The following is a 20,965-nucleotide window of genomic DNA, read 5'->3' on the forward strand; positions in this document are numbered from 1 at the left end:
GCAGGGACTGGACCCGGCCTGAGACTGATTGTCTACAACATTCCAAAGAAAAGGTAGATTTCTTTATATTCACGTTGCACACCTGAACAGGGGGTTGGGGGTTTTTAAAAGAGACAGAGAGAGAAAAAGAGAAAATATAACATGCATAAAATTCTCCCAGATGAACACTGTCACTCATATTGTCTTGTAATAGCTGCTCCGATGCCTCTTTTAAAAACAAACTTTACATGAGTGTAATATACAAAACTGGACAAAAATGAGTAAAATGTATAATATATATATTTATATATATATATATATATATATATACACATATATATTTATTTATATTAATTTGTACAAGGGAGAAAGTGGAACCTTGGTCATTTTTTCTCAAATTCTCCAGAGAAAGCATTACCGCCCCCAGAAAACAACACAAACTGGTGAGTTAATAACAAGCCTTCTTTTAAAGTCTCTGAACCATATCCACCTCACCCCCAATACGACAGCACTTACAATACTTAACTGATGCTGTTAAAATAGAGTAGTTAGTTTTGAACACCTGCATCAGGAATGAGTGGGAGTTAAAGGACTATGGAGAGTCTTAGCGGTGCACAAATACCAGTTTGGACCAATGACAAGTGAGAATGCTATATATTTTTGACTCGCTTCAGAAAAAAACACAAAAGCTTATCAAACTGTATCCTTTAATTTATGGAATTGAAGTCATGCGCCAATTGTTTTTGCTATGAATTTCAATGACACCAAACATAATTACCTACATCAGCCAAATTCCGCACCATATATTTGCCCAATCCTGCACAAAATATTGACACAGTCCTGTACCAGATATTGGCCCAATCCTGCATCAAATATTGTAAAAATTTCACACCAGATATTTGCCCAATCCTGCACAAAATATTGACACAGTCCTGTACCAGATATTGTCCAAATTTCGCACCAGATATTGGCTCAATCCTGCACCAAATATTGTCAAAATTTCACACCAAATATCTGCCCAATCCTGTACAAAATATTGGCCCAATCCTGCACCAATAATTGCCCGATCTGCACCATGCATTGGCCTGATTCTGGTATCATAAGCACACCACAACATATTCCACATTAGGCAGCACAGAAGTGTGACAAGACAAGCAAAACAGAGAAGACAAGCAACACGGTTAGTGTGTTGTCATTTATGTCAGTGCACAATTGTTGCTAGATAGCAGAGGTTAAGTCTCACACAGCCAGACTTTTACGAACAAAAAGCAAGTGTCCACCTTGGTTTAAGGAAAAACATGTTCAAAGCTGCGGCAAAGTGACTGCCGAGCGGCGGCGGCAGCTACAGAGCTAAATGTTGACGGTTTTTGAAACTGTTGTGAGCAGGAATGTTCTGAGAGTTCAAGCTGGAGGTTTTTTTAACAGTTTGCCAGGCGTCGGCTGACAGCGCAGAGAGGAGGGGAGGGGGGTGTCACCTGAAGAAGATTGGCATAGTATTTATACTGAGGATCAGTTGGTGTAGACAGAAAGAGACAGAGAGACATTACAAAGAAGATCAAGTGAGTACAATTTCTAGTCGTTGTTTGGATAATGGGTATCCACTACAGTCAAGCTCTTCATAAAGAACCTGAGCTATTCGTTAATTTTGTTGGTACATTCAGGGGACTTATTCTATCTCCAAATACTGATCTGATTGAGACAGTTTCTGATGGCCTTTTCACTCCCAAGTAAATCTGATATAAAGTGCAAAATTAGATTGTATTTGCAAATTCCTGGAATAATTTGATTAATCTACGTGTGTAAAAAAGTCATTTAAAATACAGTAAACTTTTTTTTTTATAAAGTTGAAAAAAGGTTTTAAAAAAAAACCCTGGGTTAACAAGGTTATTATTGTTAAACAGCAAAGGAGCAATCTTCACCGCAGAAAGTATATACACGAGGCACCTTAAGTTTGGTATAAAGTATTCAGTTAATGGAGAAAAAAAAAACAACCTTTCTTTTTCCAAGAAAGAGATTCAAAGCCGGGAGAGGTCATCAGATATCAACTAAATTCACTAGACTAACTGAAGGGGCTTTTTTTTTTTTTTAATCGTTTGTGTAAAGTAACTATGAATTCTTTGCCTATGAAATGAATGATTTAGTGTTGCTCCAGTGTTAATTCTACATACCCAAGTCAACGTTAGGAAATGCTTGTATCAGTAAGGTGCATAGCTATCGGTTGCAATGTTTTCTTTTCTTCCTGTAAACGAGTGATAGCACTTCAGGCACAAAAAAGACCTCATTGGCAAAGTTGAGACGTCTCCAAAGTGACCCGGGCCACTTCAAAAGGACAGATTGTGAACGAGCAAAAAAGACGAACACGCAAATCAAACAGCAGCAGAATGTTGCCGTGTGAGAAATCCAAATGAATAAAAAAAAAGGGGGCCGCTACATTGTATCTTGTCCAGTGATGATGAGGTTTTTGCATATGATATCCATCAAACATCTTGAAGCTTTGGTCATTTACTATTGACAAATGCAACAACAAGAAAAAGGCTACATCAGTCAGACAGTTAGAAGAAAAATCTAAGAAACAGCCCACTCATATACACACAACAACCAGGCAATGCTTCTCCATAAAACCAAGGCTCCACTCTCCCAGATCTGCTTAAACTTTTGACGACAGAGAAAATTAAATAATATGGCCTTTTTTTTTTTAAATTAACCCGTACAAAAAGCCAGTCCACACTGCTTCTCTCTCAGTAAAATCACATTCAGCAGTCGCTAAACCATTCTCTGGCATAGTTATCTGAAACACCCACAGGTACTGTGCAGGGTCTAAAGAGTAAAAAGAAGAAAAGAATCAAACCAGGACATCTTCCACTTTTCCATCTTAGAGAACACCAGATATACAGTATTAATCACTTGCACACAAACATACGCACTCACTGATAGTCATATACATACATACATTGTCAGAAAAATAAAAAAGTAGAAAATCAAAACATAAAATCAAAACATGACGGAGGCGAGTAGTTTTTTTTCTTTTCGTTTTGTTTTTTACCACAAACTCGGAGCACTACTTTTTTGTTGATTCTGAACAAATACATATTCACATTTTTCTGTTATATACATAATGTTATCATCTCGAAACCAATGTTATAAAAGAACCTTGTACCTGTTAATTGTAGTGAGGAAGGAGGGACTGTCGCTTTCCATTGAATGGCTGGTTCATTAAAAAAAAAAAAAAGTACACTGGTTGTATTTGGCATCTTTTGATAAGCTGACAGCTGCTGTTTCTGCAGTTAACAGAGTTGTAGAGGAAACCGTTTCCATAGGAATGCCTACTCCACGCAGAAAAGTGAAAGAAAGGAGAAAGGGGGGAGGGGTATCAATACTGTATGTGTGATATCATCCGAGCAGATGAACAAGAGGAGGCTGAGACTGCCAGAATCCTTCCCAAAAAAAAATTAATAATAATACATTCTTCCACTTTGTGCAGCTTCGGTCTCTTCTGAGTGTTTTACATTGATCAAACAGTGGCGCAGGAGTGTCTGTCTGGTGAATTCACACTGTGAGTAACATGATCCGGACATTTTCTCGAAAACATAAGAAGGCAACATGGATGAGGTTTTGGTTGCTCAAGAAGCTCGACATCCAACTGCAAATTTCTGAGCTTCCTCGTTCCCTGACTTTCTCTTTCTTTGTGAACAAGCGTTGCCTCGTAAGTGCAAAATAATAAAAAAAAAAAATGGACAAGAATCTAAGTGCAGTTTTAACCCCTTAAATGCATTGATGGCTTTGTGGCAGTTCTCAACCTTAAAGGTGCAGTAGGTAAGACTTAGAAAATTAACTTTCTGTCATATTTGCTGAAACTGACCCTATGTTCCAGTAGGACTACATGAAGCAAGTAATTTAAAAAAAGAAACCTGGCTCCTCTGGCTCCACCTACAGCCTGTAGTGCGATTTGCAAAAATCCACCGCTCCCTGTTCAGATGCACCAATCAGGGCCAGTGGGGGTGTCTAACTGCGTGTCAATCACTGCTCAGGCACAATGGGACTGAGAAGTTGTTGATGTTCAAATTTTTTGGCTAAATCCTGCATCTTCGCAATCCTACCTACAGCACCTTTAACTCTATCCTTGCTTTTGGAGTCTGCCTCCTACTCCTGAAAAGGAGGTACAAGTGCAACATCATCAGAGACCAAAAGTGAAATGGAAACCGCGTCTAAAACGGGGTTAACTTGTATAAAGTAAACTGCAGGTAGGGTAAAAGTTTACTACTGCATTACTGCTACTGTTTTTGTTTTTTTGGGGTGTCCACAGTGCCAAGTGTAGAAATGGAAAAGTCTCAGTTTGGAGGTAGAGGGGAAGTTTGAATCTGAGACACATACATAAACCCGCAGGTTGACGTGGAGGTCAAAGGAAAGAGCAGCACAAATCTTAAAAAATGATCAGCTGATGGTTATCTCAGGGAAGCTGGAGTCAGAGAATTTAATGCTTTTCTCCGTTTTATATCATTTTAATTTGGCTCTGGGAAACTGTGGACTTTTCTTTTAACTAGTTTTCAGATATTTTACAGAAATAACCAACAGATTAACCGATAATATGAATTGTTGGCTGCAGCACTTAACCTTTAAAGAATACATATTGTCTCTTTGTTTCTTGTTAACTTAAGTGCTTGGTAGCCTGTATTGTTGAATCAAAACGATGTAACATTTCCAGAAGGTTAAACGTTAAGCAGGTAAAGCCGGAAAAAAAAAAATTCTGATCAAACAGGCTGCTCACAGTGTGAAAACATGGTCAAAAGGAAAGATTATCAGATAGAAGCACTGTCTGATAAAACAATGAGGTAATAAAAAGATTTTCTACTGATGGTTTCTAATAAATATACACACAGAAAAATAGAAAAACATAAAATAAAAACACATCTCAGAAAGTCTCTGTAAATCAGAATCTGTTTGAGTCCAGAGGGCAGAGTTTCCTGCATTTAGATAAGGATTAAAGATGGCGACTGCTCCTGGGCCTCTGTTTGGATAAACAGTGCGTGGATCTGCACATGAACGTGTCCAAATACACACCTTCCAGCTGAGCACAAAGTGGTTCTCACATCGACAACATCGGAGGAGTTGGTGGGTGGAATGTTGACCTTGCATACTATCCCTCAATATCTGTTGCATACAGTAAAGTATCTCTGTAAAAAAAAAAAAATATAATAATTTAAAAACACAGTACACAGGAAAGCCCTATTCCACTGAAGTAGCATCCGACTGTAATGTTGTTGACCTAATGTGAGTTAATGATGAGTTAAGTAATTGCATTTACAGAAGGGGTGATGAATGGTCCTAATATCTGGATGTGAGGGCTGCGCGCCCCCCCCCCCCCAAATACGCGTTATTAAGGATCCCACGCAACTTATAGGCAAGTCCCGCCACACAAAACAGCCCGATTAGTTGGGGTTAGGCAATGACCTTGAGTAGTTAAAGTGCCCATATTATGAAAAAATCACTTTTTCTGGGATTTGGGGTGTTATTTTGTGTCTCTGGTGCTTCCACACGCATACAAACTTGGAGAAAAAAAAACATCCATGCTGTTTTGAGTGAGATACGGGTTTCTGAATGTGTCCTGCCTTCAGTCTCCGGGTGAGCTGGTCAAAATCTGTACGGCTTTCTACGTCACTAGCCGAAACGAGGTGGCTAACTGTAGCATGCTAACGCTAGCATGCTAGCTCGTTCTGAATGGCAAAACACTGCTACAACACACACTAGTTCACCATAATCTACAAAAGAACTACTTACATGTCCCTGTTCTGCAGGTATTCCACGCAAAGTTGGAAGTGGGCCCTCATTTAGAAGAAGTCTCCCAGCTAATCCTGCCTTGTACTACTGATCTTACCTAGCTACTGCGCATGTGCGACTGCCAACAAAGATGTTACAGCAGTGAGAGGTCTCACTCTGTAGCTAAAACAGAGACCTGAACACAGGGTGAAAAGAGGAGCTGCAGCAATGTGCAGTACAACAAAAATATGGTGTTTTTTGAAAATTAAACCATGTAAACCTATTCTGGTACAACCTCAAAATACAATTATGAACCTGAAAATGAGCATAATATGGTCACTTTAAGGTTAGGATAGCCGACTAGTCAGGGAAAAGGACCTGAACAAATCGGGTTCTGTTACCTTGAGTAAGGTCTTACCTAGAAGTTGCGTGGGTTCCATAATAACGCCCCAAAAACACCTCTCAACAGATTCCACCACTGTCTCCAAGTTTCCATGACACAAGGAAGATTTAAAAAAAAAGAAAAAAAGAGAAGAGAAACAATGAACCAAGAACAAGGATAAGTCCAATCAGGGAACGTCTGACATTGTGCTGGAGTAGAGACGTGGCAGATTTGACAGAAGAAGACCTTTGTGGTCGTTACAAATCACAGCATATTCCCGAATAATTCCATAATTCCTGTGTACAAAAGGGCTCAAGAGACTGACACAAAATGTGTGGGACTTCAGTTCTTATAACATCCTATACTTCAAACCTTTGGGTATCGCGTGTCAGATACTTCTTACGCCCAATATCCAGATCATAACTTTATCTTTACATTAATTTAGTCATGGAAAGAATATTTAGAGGCAACGTCTCGGCAGGGTTTTTCCTTTTTTTCTAACTTCCAGGTAAAGTGTGCACGTCTTTTTTTTCTGATTTAACAGAGGTCTGTCATCGCTGAGAGAGAAAGTGTCTGACTTAGCAACAGTAGTCAACAGAAAACTGTGTGTGTGTGTTTACCCAGCGGAGCAAAGTTTTCATCAGAGAAAGGTGGAGGGAGAAGAGGGTTGAATCCCAAAAAAAAAAAAAAAGAGGAACGCTGATAAAAAAAAAAAATATGCAGGAAAACATAAAAAGAACATTTTTTTTTTTTTTTTTTTTGTGACTCAACCCATCCTGTTTTGATTCAATTTCATGACAGCTTCAAATGAATTATCCATCACATCTTTGTTAGGAACTTCTATTACTAAAGCCTCTACTTAAATGTCAATATATAGGAACAATACCCCAAAATCGCTGTTTGCTGCGACAACGGGCACATAAGGCGATGCGGATCAGTACCGTTAGCATCGCCAATGGTCACGTCATCCCAGCAAAGAACACGGTTTGAGGTATTATTCTTCTTGTTTGTTTTTTTTATACAAAGGTTACGGAAAAGTTGTCTTGAAAGTATAAAAAAAAAGAGGATATAAGCAAGAGAACTAGTTCCCTGGTTACCACAAGAGAAAAGCGAAGCAATCAAACCCAGTTTTTTTCTTTTCTTCGGAAAGTAGTGTAGCTTCTTGTAGCGCTGAATGGGATGCCGAAGGGAGCGTAGCTATATTTCATGATCAATTGCTTCAGAAAATTTTCTTTTCACATTTCAGAAGATGGAATAACCTCCTCCACTGCAACATGTAGGGGGGTTACAATATCATGATGCCAAGAGTAATCTCAAAAAACCATGAGCTGACATTATTACAATTTTTAAAAATGGACCGAACCGACCTGGATCGAATCACATTATACATAGTTTTGCTGTTCTGAGTAATCAATTAATTACACTTATTTTTTTGTTTGTTAAAGGAAAGCAGTTACAAGAGAAGAGTGAGCTCATCCCCAAGTCTTTGTCCTTCTCTACTGTACAATACTAAGCGCCTGCATGGTGCACATGGCAAACAACACTGATAGGCCAAGAGATAACACGAAAGATACACAGAGAGAGAGAGAGAGAGAGAGAGAGAGAGAGAGAGAGAGAGAGAAATAACCCAACAGGGTTCTGTATTCACAGCTGCTGAGGTGATGGGTAAAATGTGACAGACATACAGTTAAATAATTCAAGGGGTTGGGGGAGAAAGAAGACATATTAAGTTCCAAACTGAGCAGCATTCCGTCTGTCTCCCATCCATCCATCCATCCATCCATCCATCCATCAATCAATCCATCCAATCCATTCTGGCTGTTGTCAAAGGTTGTTCTGATGATCATGAAGATGATGATGATAATGATGATGATGACGGTGAGAGCAGAAGATTTTAAACAAAACAATTCAACCAAAAAAAAAAAACGAAAACGTAATAGATTAATATGTAGAAGAAGAAGAAGAAGAAGAAGAAGAAGAAGAAGAAGAAGAAGAAGCAGAGCTTGGGAAAAACTCAAACTTCCACCAGGCACTGTAGCTGATAGAGAGAGACAGTCACAGAACCAGCTGATACTGAGCTTCTATCCCACAATGCCACAGAGGTCTGAAACCTTAACATTCCCACATCGCTGAGAGACAGGTAGAGAAAAAAAACAAAAAAAAAACAAAACAAAAATAAAAAGCCAGAAGTGCTGCTGTGTGGGATACTCCCACACTTAAAATGATGAGCTCAGCTGTAAGCTGCAACTCATGCTCCCAAGATGCACTGCTGCTGCGACGGCCTGACAGAAACCGTCCCCATCACAAAAACAAAACGGAGGAAACAAAAGAGAGGCCGGCCCTGATTTGACAGTGACGACAACTTGGCAAATCTACAATGATGTCGCAGCTGTTTTTTCTTGGGTCAGGAAGCAGGAAGTAGGTCACCAAGGAATGAGCAGCAAGACAACACTGCCTTTAATAGGCTGAGGCAGACAGACAGGTTGTCAGACAGATTAGACAGGCAGGTTTAAATACACTGCTGCTCCTTCTGACTTGAGTCTTTTCTTAAAAGTACTGGGCGTCTAAAACAACCAGCCCCCTGGAATCCCCGCGCGCACAGAAGTGGTCAGGCTGTGTAGCTCCACCGACAGCCGGACCTCTCTGAGCCTACTCCGCGGTCGTCCAAACATCCATCCTTCCATCCAAAAGGTGAGACAGAGACAGCAATGGGTCCGGTGCACCGACCTCCGAGGAGGAGGCGTAGAAGTGAGAAGTAGAGGGAGTAGGAGAGCTGAAGGGGAGTTGCGAGAGTTGTCACTCGGTGAGCAGCTGCTGGAGGAGGCTCTTCTGCTGGGCCTGGTTGTTCTGGGAGCCCTGCGCTCCGGGGCCCTTCTGGGAGGCCGTGGCTCCGATGGAGCCCTGGTTCAGGTAGGAGTCGCTGCCAACCACGTTCACTGTGCACTGCACGTCCGCGAACACCTGAACCTGCTGCACCTGCGGAAACAGAAGCAACAACGAGAGTGAGTGCTTTCTGGTGAACCAACTATGTAATGCTGTTTTTTTTTTTTATTTTTTTTTTTACCTCAAACATATATTCAAGTCTATAATTCATGTACTGCATTTTACTACTAGATATACTAATATATCTGTCATATGCCAATAATATAGGCCATGCTGATGTATTGGTTACCTTTGTTTTATTGGAGACTGGGTATTTGCAGGTTTCAAAAACTAAACTTGTAACAACAAATATTTGGGCTTGTTATTAGTAAAACTCTCTATCTTTGTTGCTAAATGGTCATTGCAGGAGAACTTCTTAAAATGTTCTAGTTTTATATTGATCTTATATACACAACAAAGTCAAAAGATGAACCCCACCACTGGTGGTCTTCACAACTGTGAGTGCTCAATCAATAACCGAATAGTGGGTGAATTCATATTATAATGTTGTATAATTAAAGTATATTTATCTGAATTTCTGTACTGCAATTTACTACTAGATATACAAATATATTTGTCATATGCCAATAATATAGGCCATGCTGATGTACTGGTTACCTTTGTTTCAAAAACTAAACTTGTAACAACAAATAGACTACTTTCGCTATCAAATTTAAAGAAACAAATCTGCTAAAAACCAGCCAGTCCTTCACAATTACATAAGGTAGTGACAGTATGGACAGCAAAAAAAAAAGAAGGTTTTAGTGACATAAAATCCAATTTGTGCTATCATATTGCACATAAATAAAATCCTGTATTAACTTGACAAAAACAGAGAAGTCACAACAATCTAAAGTGTGTAACACACCCCACATTACACACAATTGTCTTTACTAAACAAGCAACAGATGCCGCCACGATGATGTCATTTCCAATAAAACAGATAAATGCACCTCAAAGTCTGGTGGATTGAAGGGTTAAGTGGATGATGGACAGAAAACACCAGACAGCAACCCATTAAGACAATCAAAGTCCTGGAGCTTCACAGTCACTAACCTGCTGGTCGCTGCACACTGAACCGACGTTACTGAGGTTACTGTTGCTCATGCCAACCGGCTGCCCCATGTGAGGTAATGAGCCGACACTAGCCGAGCCCCCGGCCATGGCGACGGTGATGCTCATGTTGTTGTAAACCCCCTGCTGGCCAAAAGCCGGCCCTGCACTCTGTCCTGACTGACTGAACAGGCTGCAGGAAACAGACACAAGAAGACGGCATATTACACATGAGGTAGGGCGGAACCATTAATCGCTTTTTATAAATGGAAATTGAGATTTGAAAGAACGCAATTGGCTAATCGTGGACACCACGATTAATTGAATGTTTGGTGTAACATCCTCTTTCTCTTTTTATAATAATATTTACTGATAATTGTTTAAGATAGATGCTGGAATAATGTTACATATCACAGATTGTTTACAAAAATGTCCTATTTTCAGTGGGTTTTTCATTTATTTTGTATTCCTTTATTTAACATGGTGGTAGACGGTGCAAAATGTAGATGCTGCTATTAAACTGAGGCGTATCAGAAATGTCTGTTTACAGTAAAGCACTGATATTTTTTATTAGAATTGTTTTTGTATTATTATAACTTTTGTGATAAATGTTCTGTGTTTGATTGTTCAATGTTCCATGCTTAGTGAAAGAATAACACTTATTGCTGGCAATTCATATCCATGTTCTCATCCTTGCACAAGAATAAAGAGCATGATGGTGTCTTATGTTATAATGCTCCATGAAATGTTGTATCTGTTACACAGTGAATATTGAACTATAGCTAAACTTTTTTTTTCTTCATTTGCGTAGCAAATCCCCAAAGCATTCAGTCCTAACATGAGGACATGTGAAAGTGTGTCATTTTAACAATCATAATCATTTAATAAACTCACAACAAGTGATTTTTTTTTTCTTACTTAATGTAATATTTGCATAAGCGTTACAAAATGGGTTATTATAGTAAACTAAAACAACAGAAAAACTAAAACTAAACTGAAACTAATTGCCAGGTTAAAAATAAATAAATAATAAAAATAAATAAAAATGAACATAAATCATTTTAGTTTTTTTTAGCAATAATATAGCACCACTGGATAAAGAGAGACAGCATGGATTTCCATCAACACTCATTACATTGAAAGACAGAAATTGAACGGACTTGACATGAGATGGCGCTGCGCCGTAATTGCTTTACATCTGGACACTGAAGTAGCGCAAAGATTAAAAATCAAAGATCATGGCTATTCTCCAACCATGTATTTTGTATGTATATGTAGCTAAATACTTCTGAGACATTATGCCTGGCCCTAACAAAAACAAACTACTACTGTAAAACTAAATATATAAAAACTAAAACCAAACCTTTCTGAAAAACTGAAACTAAATTAAAACTAGCAAACGCACTGAAATTCAAAAGTCAACACTAAAACAAAACAAAAACTAATACTGTACTCTTCCTAACCTGTTGCTGCCCATGCCTGTCTGTTGCCAGCTCTTCATTTCTGGTGACTGGTAGCCAGGGGGCGGGGCCTGCTGAAGCAGAGGACTCTGGGAGGTGGAGCTTTGAGGTGACAACAACGGGCTGGTCGGGCTCATCTCAGACGGGAAAGCTGGGTCTTGCTGGGCGATAGCTTTAAAAGACGAAAAGTAGAAAAGTCAAACAATTAACTTGTTTTTTAGCAAATTATGACAAAAGGTGCAATGCAGGATTATGATGAGACACAACTGGCTATTTGGGCTTGTTTTTAGTAAAACTTCTCTCTATCTTTGTTGCTAAATGGTCATTGCAGGAGAACTTCTTACAATGTTCTAGTTTTATATTGATCTTATATACACAACAAAGTCAAAAGATGAACCCCACCACAGGTGGTCTTCACAACTGTGAGTACTGATCAATAACCGAATAGTGGGTGAATTCATATTATAATGTTGTAAAATTAAAGTATAATTATCTACAATAAAGAGTGTTAAAACAAACACATTCATTTGATATGAAAATGAATTCTCAGTCTGTGGTGGAGCCAGTTTGCTTAAACGCACCAGTCCCTCCAAACTGCTGAAACAGGCCCTGCTGCAATGAGGAGTTCACGGTGCTGCTGAACTGGCCCTGCACGCTGCCTATCAGCGCCTGGTTATTCAGGGGAACTCTGCCGGGCAGTTTGTTGTCCAGAGGGCTCCCGCTCATGGGGCCGAATTGACTTGGTGAGGTAGGGGATTTTCCCGTCAACGGAGGGTACCCTTGTGGAAAGTTGAACTGCTGCGGCTGTGGTTGCTGCTGCTGCTGCTGCTGTTGTTGAGGCGTTGTTGTGGGACCTTTTGGGACCCTGGCAGTTCCGATAGGCCCTACAGTTCCGGTCGGGGCCCCTGCCATGTTCTGTCTCATCAGCATGACTTTCTGCTGGAAAAGCTGGCGCTGGCGGTGCTGGATGCTGAAGAGTTCCCTTTGTCGCTGGGCCAGCATCTGGGCATTCAGCGGAGGCTGCTGAGAGATATGATGTAAAAAAAGAGCATGTTACAGAGCAAATATTTAAGTTAAAGGTATAGTAAGCAATACTGCACAAAGATTGATATTTGAACTCAACAGCCAAACAAATACAACCCCCCCTTCAGAAGCTCCGCCCCCCAGATTCACGGACAGATAACTACTGGCCGGCCGGCACATTCACGTGCTGCCCCCAATGTGTATTGGATTAACATCACTTACTATACCTTTAATGTACATGTTTCAGAGAGCCACATTTAAATTTAACTGCCTTAAAGCCAACACCAATGTAACACCAATTTGGCAACAGCGTTAAAGAGGAAAGATGTAACAAGAAAGTAATGCAATGCATGCAAACATATATCTTTAATAATTTAATTGATCTAATGATACAAAAAAACTAGGTTATTTGAGGTTGCATATTTACAGTACAAAAACTACAACGCTAACTTAGTTGCTTACTGCCTTTAAATTGAGCCATTTTCTCCTTCTAACTGAAACTGCATTAACTGCTTTTTGGCTACTTGGGCCAGCGCAACAAGATGTAAACGCAACATTGAAATCTTTTCAATATTATATTTTCTTTTTATCTTTCGAGTTGATAGGGTGAACTGTTAGCAAAAAAAAAAAAATCACTGCACATCCAGTAGATCCGGAGCAGCAATCAGCATTCATTTGGAGATGGTTTCTGGCCACCCGATGAATATGAAGTCATAAATATTTACTCTCTTAGCTCTGTTTTTAGGCCCTTATGACTCCTCAGGGAAATATCGGCCTTAGCTACTAAATGCTCCACTTAGTTCATCAGCTAGTCGCTTACTTAAAGCTTTTTTCTTTTGCTGAAAACAGCTACATGCTGCTGCTGGAATTGACACAAATGACAGCGGTGAACCAAAACTTCAAAATCAAAATCAAAATTGCAGCCTGTAAAAAAACAAAACAGCAAGCCAATGAAATGTACGTAAACAAATCATTTTGGTAGTCTTTCCGCCTCTGTGGGCAAACAGCAGAGCAACTGAGCCAAGCTTCAGTTGCTGCCACCGTGACTCACCTGTGAGGGCATTTGAGGTTGTTGAACCCCTTGACGAATCCCTATGTTCACATGCTGGGCGCCTCCAGGAAACGCATTCATGCCCGCCATCCTGTTCTGGAGCTGAGACAGAGAGGCAAAGAAAGAGACAAAATAAGCAGAGGTCAGACATGATAATAGAGTGAAGGTAGGGCAGGATTTATTAAGAAAGAAGAAATAAACCAGATCATCATTATTGGAGACAGAAAAGAAGACAGCGAGGGAGATGAGTTGAATATTAGTGACGATGAAGGAGAAGAAAGGGGTGAGTTCTGTTAAGAGGTTTTCAACTAAAATTTAGAATCTGAAATCAGAAGATTTGTTAGGATACGGACACAGAAAGTTACAAGTAAATACTTTGTTCTATTAATTACACCTTTGAAACGCTTGTCTTTGATAGTCAGGAGCAAGGAGTAAAGTGTGGATGGTATATGAAAGCACTGAGAGCACATAAAGTGTGAAAATAACTCAAAGGTGTTACTTTCTTTCACTCGTTGATGAATTGTAGATTGCTGTTGTAATAGCAGCCCTTGAATAGTGTGAATAAATTACAACTAATAAGAAATATGTCTCACTGCACACTTGTGACTGTACACTTTACAGAAATAGTTCACCCTGACAGTGATGTTGTAAAGGCATCACATCCAGCAACATCTTACTGCCCAAATGGAATATAGTCTGAAATGAAATACAATAATAAAGAAAAACCACCACCTCTGTGTCCTCACCTGCTGTGGGCCCTGCAGCCTCTGCTGCAGCTGCAGGCGCAGTTGGTTGGGTGGCAGCCTGATCTGAGGGCCAATCCCCTGTGGTCGCGTCATGCCTGGCCTCAGCCCGATGCCCGTCGTCCCGCCGGGGAAAGCCCCCCGGGGGGCTCCAAACCCAAGACCCTGTGTCCCCACCACCGTGGCCAGCTCTGGAGGAAACTGAGCTTGTGGAGCTGGTGTAAACTGGGAAAGGTAGGTGGGAAGTTTAGGGTCCATGGAACCTGGCGTGGCAGTGGGCTGCTGGGTTAGGAAGTTTTGGGGCAAAGGTTCAAAACAGCCGCCCTGGGAAGAGGCAGACAAAAATAGGATAGCGATATTAATGAGGTGTTTCTTTTTTATACATTTTTTTTTTTGGAATTATGTTGCTTCCATTTAAATGTGACGTACAGACTGTCTGACTGCCCTCTCCTTCCCTGGCTGTCTCTCTGTTTGTTACAATAAACAAAATGAAGCCGAAGAGCCAGTGACATACACATTCCATACTGTTAACTATGTTAACTATTTCTTCTCTTTACTTATATTTATTTGTTTATCTTTTTTGCCCTATCCCTTGCTGCTGTAACATTTCCCCGTTGTGGGATTAATAAGGAATTTTGAATCTTGAATTCTAAACAGGTTATATTCTGAGGCTAAGATAAAGTTGGAAATATGTGGTTAGAACAGCAGAACTGGAGTCAAGCTGTGTAAAATCACCTCCTGTTTTACTTGAAAGCAGTCCAGCAGGGCTTTTGCCAAATGCAGCTTAATGATGATTCACCGATGCTTAAAATTAAATATGTAGAGCCTTTCCTAACTGCTCACTACACTCTTTATACATTGTGCACATCTGCTGCCCAGCTCTCTTAAGTATTACAATCTTTGGTAACACTTTACTTGAAGGTATCTACATAAGAGTGACATGACACTGTCATGAACACATGACACTGTCATGACTCATGAACCCTAACCCTAACTTGACATGACAAAAACCGAATGACACTGTCTGACAGAAGCGTTATGTCATACACGTTTATGACTTGTTTATAATGTTTATGACACGTTAATGACAGTGTCATGTCACTCTTGTGTAGATACCTTCAAGTAAAGTGTTACCCAATCTTTTAATCACACACTTACCTGCACCAGTTTGTCAATACCCAGAGCCTTATCCAGCTCGGCCAGTTCACTCTCATCAGTCCCACTGAGGAAAGAGACGAGCTGCTCTAACAGAGCTTTCTCATCGTTCCGGCCCTCGGGTGTGGTCGGAGGGCCCAGCACTTCATCCAGCGAACATGGCACACACTGCCTGCTCACACAGAGAAACGCTGCACATTATCATCTGCAACACACTGGAGTGTCAGGGGGTATTATCCTACAACTTGAGAGTAGAACAATGATAGTTAAATGACAATCAGCCAATCAGCAGCATTATTAGATCTTGGAGATGAGATGATGAGATTTACTCCTTAGATATTGAAATTGAGTATTGACGGATGACGAGGCATTTTTCCGATACTCAATACTTTAGAGGCAATTCGGTCGGTGCCTAAAATGTATTGAATTCGGTACCCAGCCCTAGTATTGAGAGTACAGTAATGCTTACTCTTGCGGTGATGCCAAGGGAGCTTGTAAAGGTGTTCCAAGACCATCAAAGGACAAGGTGTCAGACAGAGCCAGAGGCTGAAACTGGGAGTCTCCCACATCCATCTTAGATAGGCCTTCAAAACACATTTTAACACCGTTTTATTACAATTAACACTGAAGAAAAATAAATACATTGACACTGAATTTGGACTCAAACTAATTTGATTCAACAATATAATTAAAGTCATGCACAGTATGCACACTTTGCTATATTCAGTGGTGTAATGTAACTAAGTACATTTACTCAAGTACTGTACTTAAGTACAAATTTGAGGTACTTTACTTGAGTCTTTTCTTTTCATGCTACTTTCTACTTTTACTCCACTACATTTATCTGACAGCTTTAGTTACTAGTTACTTTGCAAATTAAGATTTTTGCACACAAAACACATGTAGTTTATAAAATACGATGTTTTATTAGAAATTAAACTACCCAACAATGTACAGGCCTACAAGTGAAGCTGAAATGATTAGACGACTTTAAAGTTAAAACAGATCTTTCGGGATTGAGTACTTTTACTTTTAATACATTAAGTACATTTTCATTACATACTTTTACTTAGGAAATATTTTCAATGCAGGACTTTTACTTGTAACATAATATTTTTTACAGTATGGTATTAGTACTTTCACTTAAGTAAAGGATCGAAATACTTCCACCACTGACTATATTTAAACAAAAATTTAACATAATCTCAAAATCTTTTGATGCCGATTTTGTACCTCAATTCATTGATGCAGCATTGTGCTGCTCTATTCTACAGCATACTGCAAAGCTATATCACTTTTGAGCTCATACATGTAACAAAATACAGTCTCACCACACCCAATAGTGATATTGAGTATGGTCATTTATGTAAGAGCATTGAAACTTTTAACCTATAGAGGTCAGCTCAACAATGCTTTACTGCTACAGAAGATTTTGTGTCGAGTTACCACAAAACAGGGTTCCCACGGTCGTCATGAGATCATTTTACTGGGACATCTTAAGCACATTTTCAATGACTAACTGCAACCATTAAGGTGTGTGTATTATGTTTTCTAGCATACCAGTGCTTGAACTGAATGGGTTAATGTCTGCCTCTGGAAAGGGGCTGCTGTCCTGGGGGGTCTGGAAGATGTCTCCCTGTCCCTGGTTCTGTGTCTGGTTTGGAGTGGGGGGACTGCAGAAATCAAAGGATGACTGACTCTGGAGGCTGCAGCCGGAGGTCGGGCCGCCATCAGCGAGTCCTGGGAAACAAACACGAGCGCATAGAAACTCATTTAAAAACAACCTAATGCACAAACCTTTACCGTTTTAATATTGATACACAGACTCAAGACTGTTAGACTTCAGTGTTAAACTTTCCTGGTTCCATGTGCGGTCTGGTGATGCTGCAATGCCTCCCAAAAGCCACCAGGGGGCACACAGACTAACAATGTGTAAGTGAATAAATAAATGAATGAATAATTAAATAAATAGAGAGACCTCTGGATCACACTACTATACTGGATACTACCACTGATAATAATAATAATAATAATAGTAATAATAATAATAATAATAAAAGAATTATTTAAGAAAAACTAATTTTTTAGATCCTTTTTTTTTTACATGAAAATTGTTCATTACAGACACTAAAAAAATAAAAATATGTTGTTTTTTTTACAAACACTCAGCAGTCTGATTTACATATATACATCCCCCCCCGCTAGGTTGAAACTATACCTCTGTTCGGAGTGGCGGGAGGCTCTCTCTTCACATTGACGTTGCGGGGAGTGCCGGCCTCGCCGGGCTGGAGCTGAGTGGGTGACTGTAGTTTGAGCTGGGGGGAAGGGGAGTGGAGCTTGGGTGACGGCGATTGCAACTGGGAAAGGGACTGCGGCTGGGACAGGGGGGACTGGAGCTGAGGAAGCGGGGACTGGAGCTGAGGCAGGGAGGACTGGAGCTGAGCTGGGGGCTGCGAGGCTGGAGAGTGGAGTTGGGGGCCCCCTCCAGGGGTTGTTGAATCCTCGCTGCCGTGTTTGACCTCACCCGGGCCTCTCAGGCCAGGCAGCAGCTGGGTGAGAGGGTCCATGTCAACAGGGCCACCAGAGCTCTGAGGGCGTGAAATGGAGAGCGCAGCAGAAACAAACGAAAAAAGGGATAGAGATGAGAAAAAAGACAGAATGGAAGAATGAACGGTTTAATGGTGTGAAAGAGTAATATATTTAAGAATAACAGGCGGCAGAAAAGAGGGGGCAGCCGATCAGTGACAGAGAGATGGGGAGAGACAAAAGGTCAAAGGCCAGTGAGCTTCAAAGGCTGCAGCTGGTAGCTGAGCCTGCGATGGAGACAAAGTCCAAGAAAATAAACATTCAACGTGATTTACAATGGCTGTAAGGAAACTGCCAATGCTGGAGCAAAGCTCAATAGAGCAAAATTCCAGTGCTTAATTGTATTCTTTCTCACAGAGCGCCGGTGTGCATTTGAAAGCAACAGTGTCAGCCCTGAAGGAGGACGCTCATTTAAATTATTAGGCCATTAAACAGGCATGTGATTGGCAGAGGTCCAAAACGAAGGAAAATATATGGAGCATCCGCACTCACGCCACGCACAAAATTCCACCGCACCCTGATCATAAACCACTCTCATTTATCAAATTGTTTTTTTGTGCGTTTAACTGGTTGAACTTGCAAGAAGCAATCATTCTACCTCATTAGCACCGAACAGAGGGCTAAATATTAGGCTTTTTCATGTTTGTGGAGGGTAACTTCAACAAAATGTGAAGGTTTTGGACTTAAAACTATGAAATTTCACATCATTTTGGACCATTATTATTACAATTATAGGTAACGGCCCAAAATGTTGTACTGCTTTTGCAGGACGTGAACACTGTATCAATAAGTTCCAGCACCCTTGCCGTGCCTATAGGACGTATAACGGCAGGGAAAACCCTGCCAGGCGGTTTCTTAAAAGCCTTGAATCATCCGTCGTTCAGAACAACTGCAGCTGAAGTTAAGCGATTATCAACAGTTTTTTGATTTCCCCACAGGGGTCTTTGTTATGGGTGTGTGCTGGGTTGTACTATCAAAACAATCCGATTGGCTGGAGAGTTTGATGGTTCGTGGATAGAAGCCATCGCTCTCTCAGTTTTTTTTTTTTTTTACACCATCACAAATAAGACTGAATAGCAGGTAGGAAGTAATAGTTTGTGTGCTGATTAGTTATGTTTACTGTACAATTAGCCTTGTCTAAATGATTATTGCAAACACAAGCTTATTGTACCAGGATAATTGTTCAAATACTAGGACTAGTTTGAGTTATTACAGATCACCACTACATTGACAGCAACTGTACCGTGGAGTCTCGGCTGTCCCTGCGGCTGTCCCTGCGGCTGTCCCTGCAGTTCTCTCCGACGGGGCTTGATTTGGGGCTGATGCAAGCCGAGCTGCTGCAAACTCCTGCAGGTTTGGATGCACCTCCTGCTGCAACGGTAGAGCCTGTACAGGCTGCTCCCTCCACGCTGGCTCTCTTCTCCACTTTTACCCTAACCGTCTGCAGGGTGAGAGCAGATGGAGGTGGAAGGTCCCCCAAGTCCTTTAAAAACAAATTACATTTCCATTAGTATTTTCCATGGCGTCTTGGCTCAAGAGAACAAATAATACGGAGTTTACAGTGCGGATTTCAATGCTTGTGTATTATTTAGTAGAGATGTACATAATGATTCACATTGATCAAGGTCAAGTTTTGTGCCATGAAAACATTTTCATAATTAAAAAAAAAAAAACTCAAATAAACATTGATACATTTGTGGATTTCTTAATAATAAAAGAAAGTAACGAGTGCTAAATACAAATGAAATGCATCAAAAACTAAAGGCATGTAAAGGGCCTGTTTAATGGTCACCTTTTCGTCTGTGTCCAGGAGAAAACGGAGTAGTTGATGGTCCTGTGGCTCTCTGGAGCTGGACTTGGGAGGTGACGCGTTAAGAACTGGACTGGCAGGCAGCTCCCTCTTGACCTCAACATCTTGTTTGTTTAGTCCTTCCTCGGTGGTGGTGGTGGAGCCGTCGTTGGGACTGGTGTCCTGGAGCAGCCGGTGCAGGATCTTATGCCGTTCCGTTAGGGTGCTGTGAGAGGCAGGGCACTGAGGGACAGGAGGAGGGTTTGGTGGAAGAGGTGATGAGGTGCAGTGGATTCTGTTGTTGTTGGATTCAACTCCCGTCCCATTGCTATCCAGGAGCTGATTGAGTCTTGGGTTACCCAGCTGTGAGGCAGAAGGAAGGGGGGCTTTAACAGAGTCCTCTCCCCGTCCTTCTCCTCCCTCTGGCGGTTTAGCAGATGGAGGCCGAGTGGAGGAGCCGGTGGGTGTACTGGCTTGTCTCTGTAGGACAGGAGAGGACAGGGAGAAGGACCCCGTTGACCCACCGCTGGCGCCGCTACTACCATCGCCGCCAGACTGCTGCCTGCTGAGGCTGCCTCCACTACTCAGCTCCCCTGCTGGGGAATGGAGGCCTGGTGTGGAAGGAGAGAAGGGGTTCCCCGGTACCCGAGGGCTTCCCCCTAACCCAGGACTGGCCCGTGGCATCCTGGGTGACATAAAAGAGGTAGGGGTGGCTGTGAGTGGGCTGCTCAAAGGAGAGGGGCTGTTGACCTGCTGGGGAAAGGTCCGATTAGGCGTCAGGTAGCCTGTGGGTGTGGCTGGATTATGTCCGTGGGGGGAGGTGTTGGTGTTGTTGGGGTGAAGGCCCGAGGTGGCGAGGCCTTGGGTCCAGTTGCTGCTGGGAGGAAGGGAAGGCGAGCGGGAGGGAGTTTGGGCAAGGCTGCCAAGGGTCGGAAGGCTGGGGTTAGTGTTTTCCTGAGAGCTAGAAGTGTTGTGTTCCCTGGAGGAAAAAAAGGAGGAAAAAAAACCCAAAAAAGATGACTGAAACCTGAGCAGACCATGTGGCCGAGCAGAAAGTTTGGAATGATC

The 20,965-nt window shown here is 41.3% G+C and overlaps 1 protein-coding gene across 2 annotated transcripts in view; it reads right to left on the bottom strand.

Annotated features, from left to right (window-relative positions):
- Positions 1 to 6,246: 6,246 nt before the first annotated feature.
- The window catches only part of ncoa1 (nuclear receptor coactivator 1), a 65,227-nt gene continuing 50,508 nt past the window's right edge, over positions 6,247 to 20,965 (bottom strand). The window contains exons 11-22 of one of the 2 annotated variants that reach the window (XM_031321745.2): positions 19,901 to 20,876; positions 19,352 to 19,591; positions 17,741 to 18,110; positions 17,083 to 17,262; positions 15,992 to 16,106; positions 15,526 to 15,694; positions 14,371 to 14,691; positions 13,625 to 13,726; positions 12,132 to 12,570; positions 11,554 to 11,722; positions 10,094 to 10,283; positions 6,247 to 9,091 (exon numbers count right to left, since the gene is read on the bottom strand). In XM_031321745.2, coding sequence (XP_031177605.1) covers positions 8,912 to 9,091; positions 10,094 to 10,283; positions 11,554 to 11,722; positions 12,132 to 12,570; positions 13,625 to 13,726; positions 14,371 to 14,691; positions 15,526 to 15,694; positions 15,992 to 16,106; positions 17,083 to 17,262; positions 17,741 to 18,110; positions 19,352 to 19,591; positions 19,901 to 20,876 — 3,451 coding nt within the window. In that variant the 3' untranslated portion in view covers positions 6,247 to 8,911. Of the gene's footprint in view, positions 9,092 to 10,093; positions 10,284 to 11,553; positions 11,723 to 12,131; positions 12,574 to 13,624; positions 13,727 to 14,370; positions 14,692 to 15,525; positions 15,695 to 15,991; positions 16,107 to 17,082; positions 17,263 to 17,740; positions 18,111 to 19,351; positions 19,592 to 19,900; positions 20,877 to 20,965 lie in introns of both variants that reach the window. The other variant, XM_031321743.2, reaches the window with a different exon arrangement.

Source organism: Sander lucioperca, chromosome 19 (assembly GCF_008315115.2).
Source record: "Sander lucioperca isolate FBNREF2018 chromosome 19, SLUC_FBN_1.2, whole genome shotgun sequence".
Taxonomy (NCBI): Eukaryota; Metazoa; Chordata; class Actinopteri; order Perciformes; family Percidae; genus Sander; species Sander lucioperca.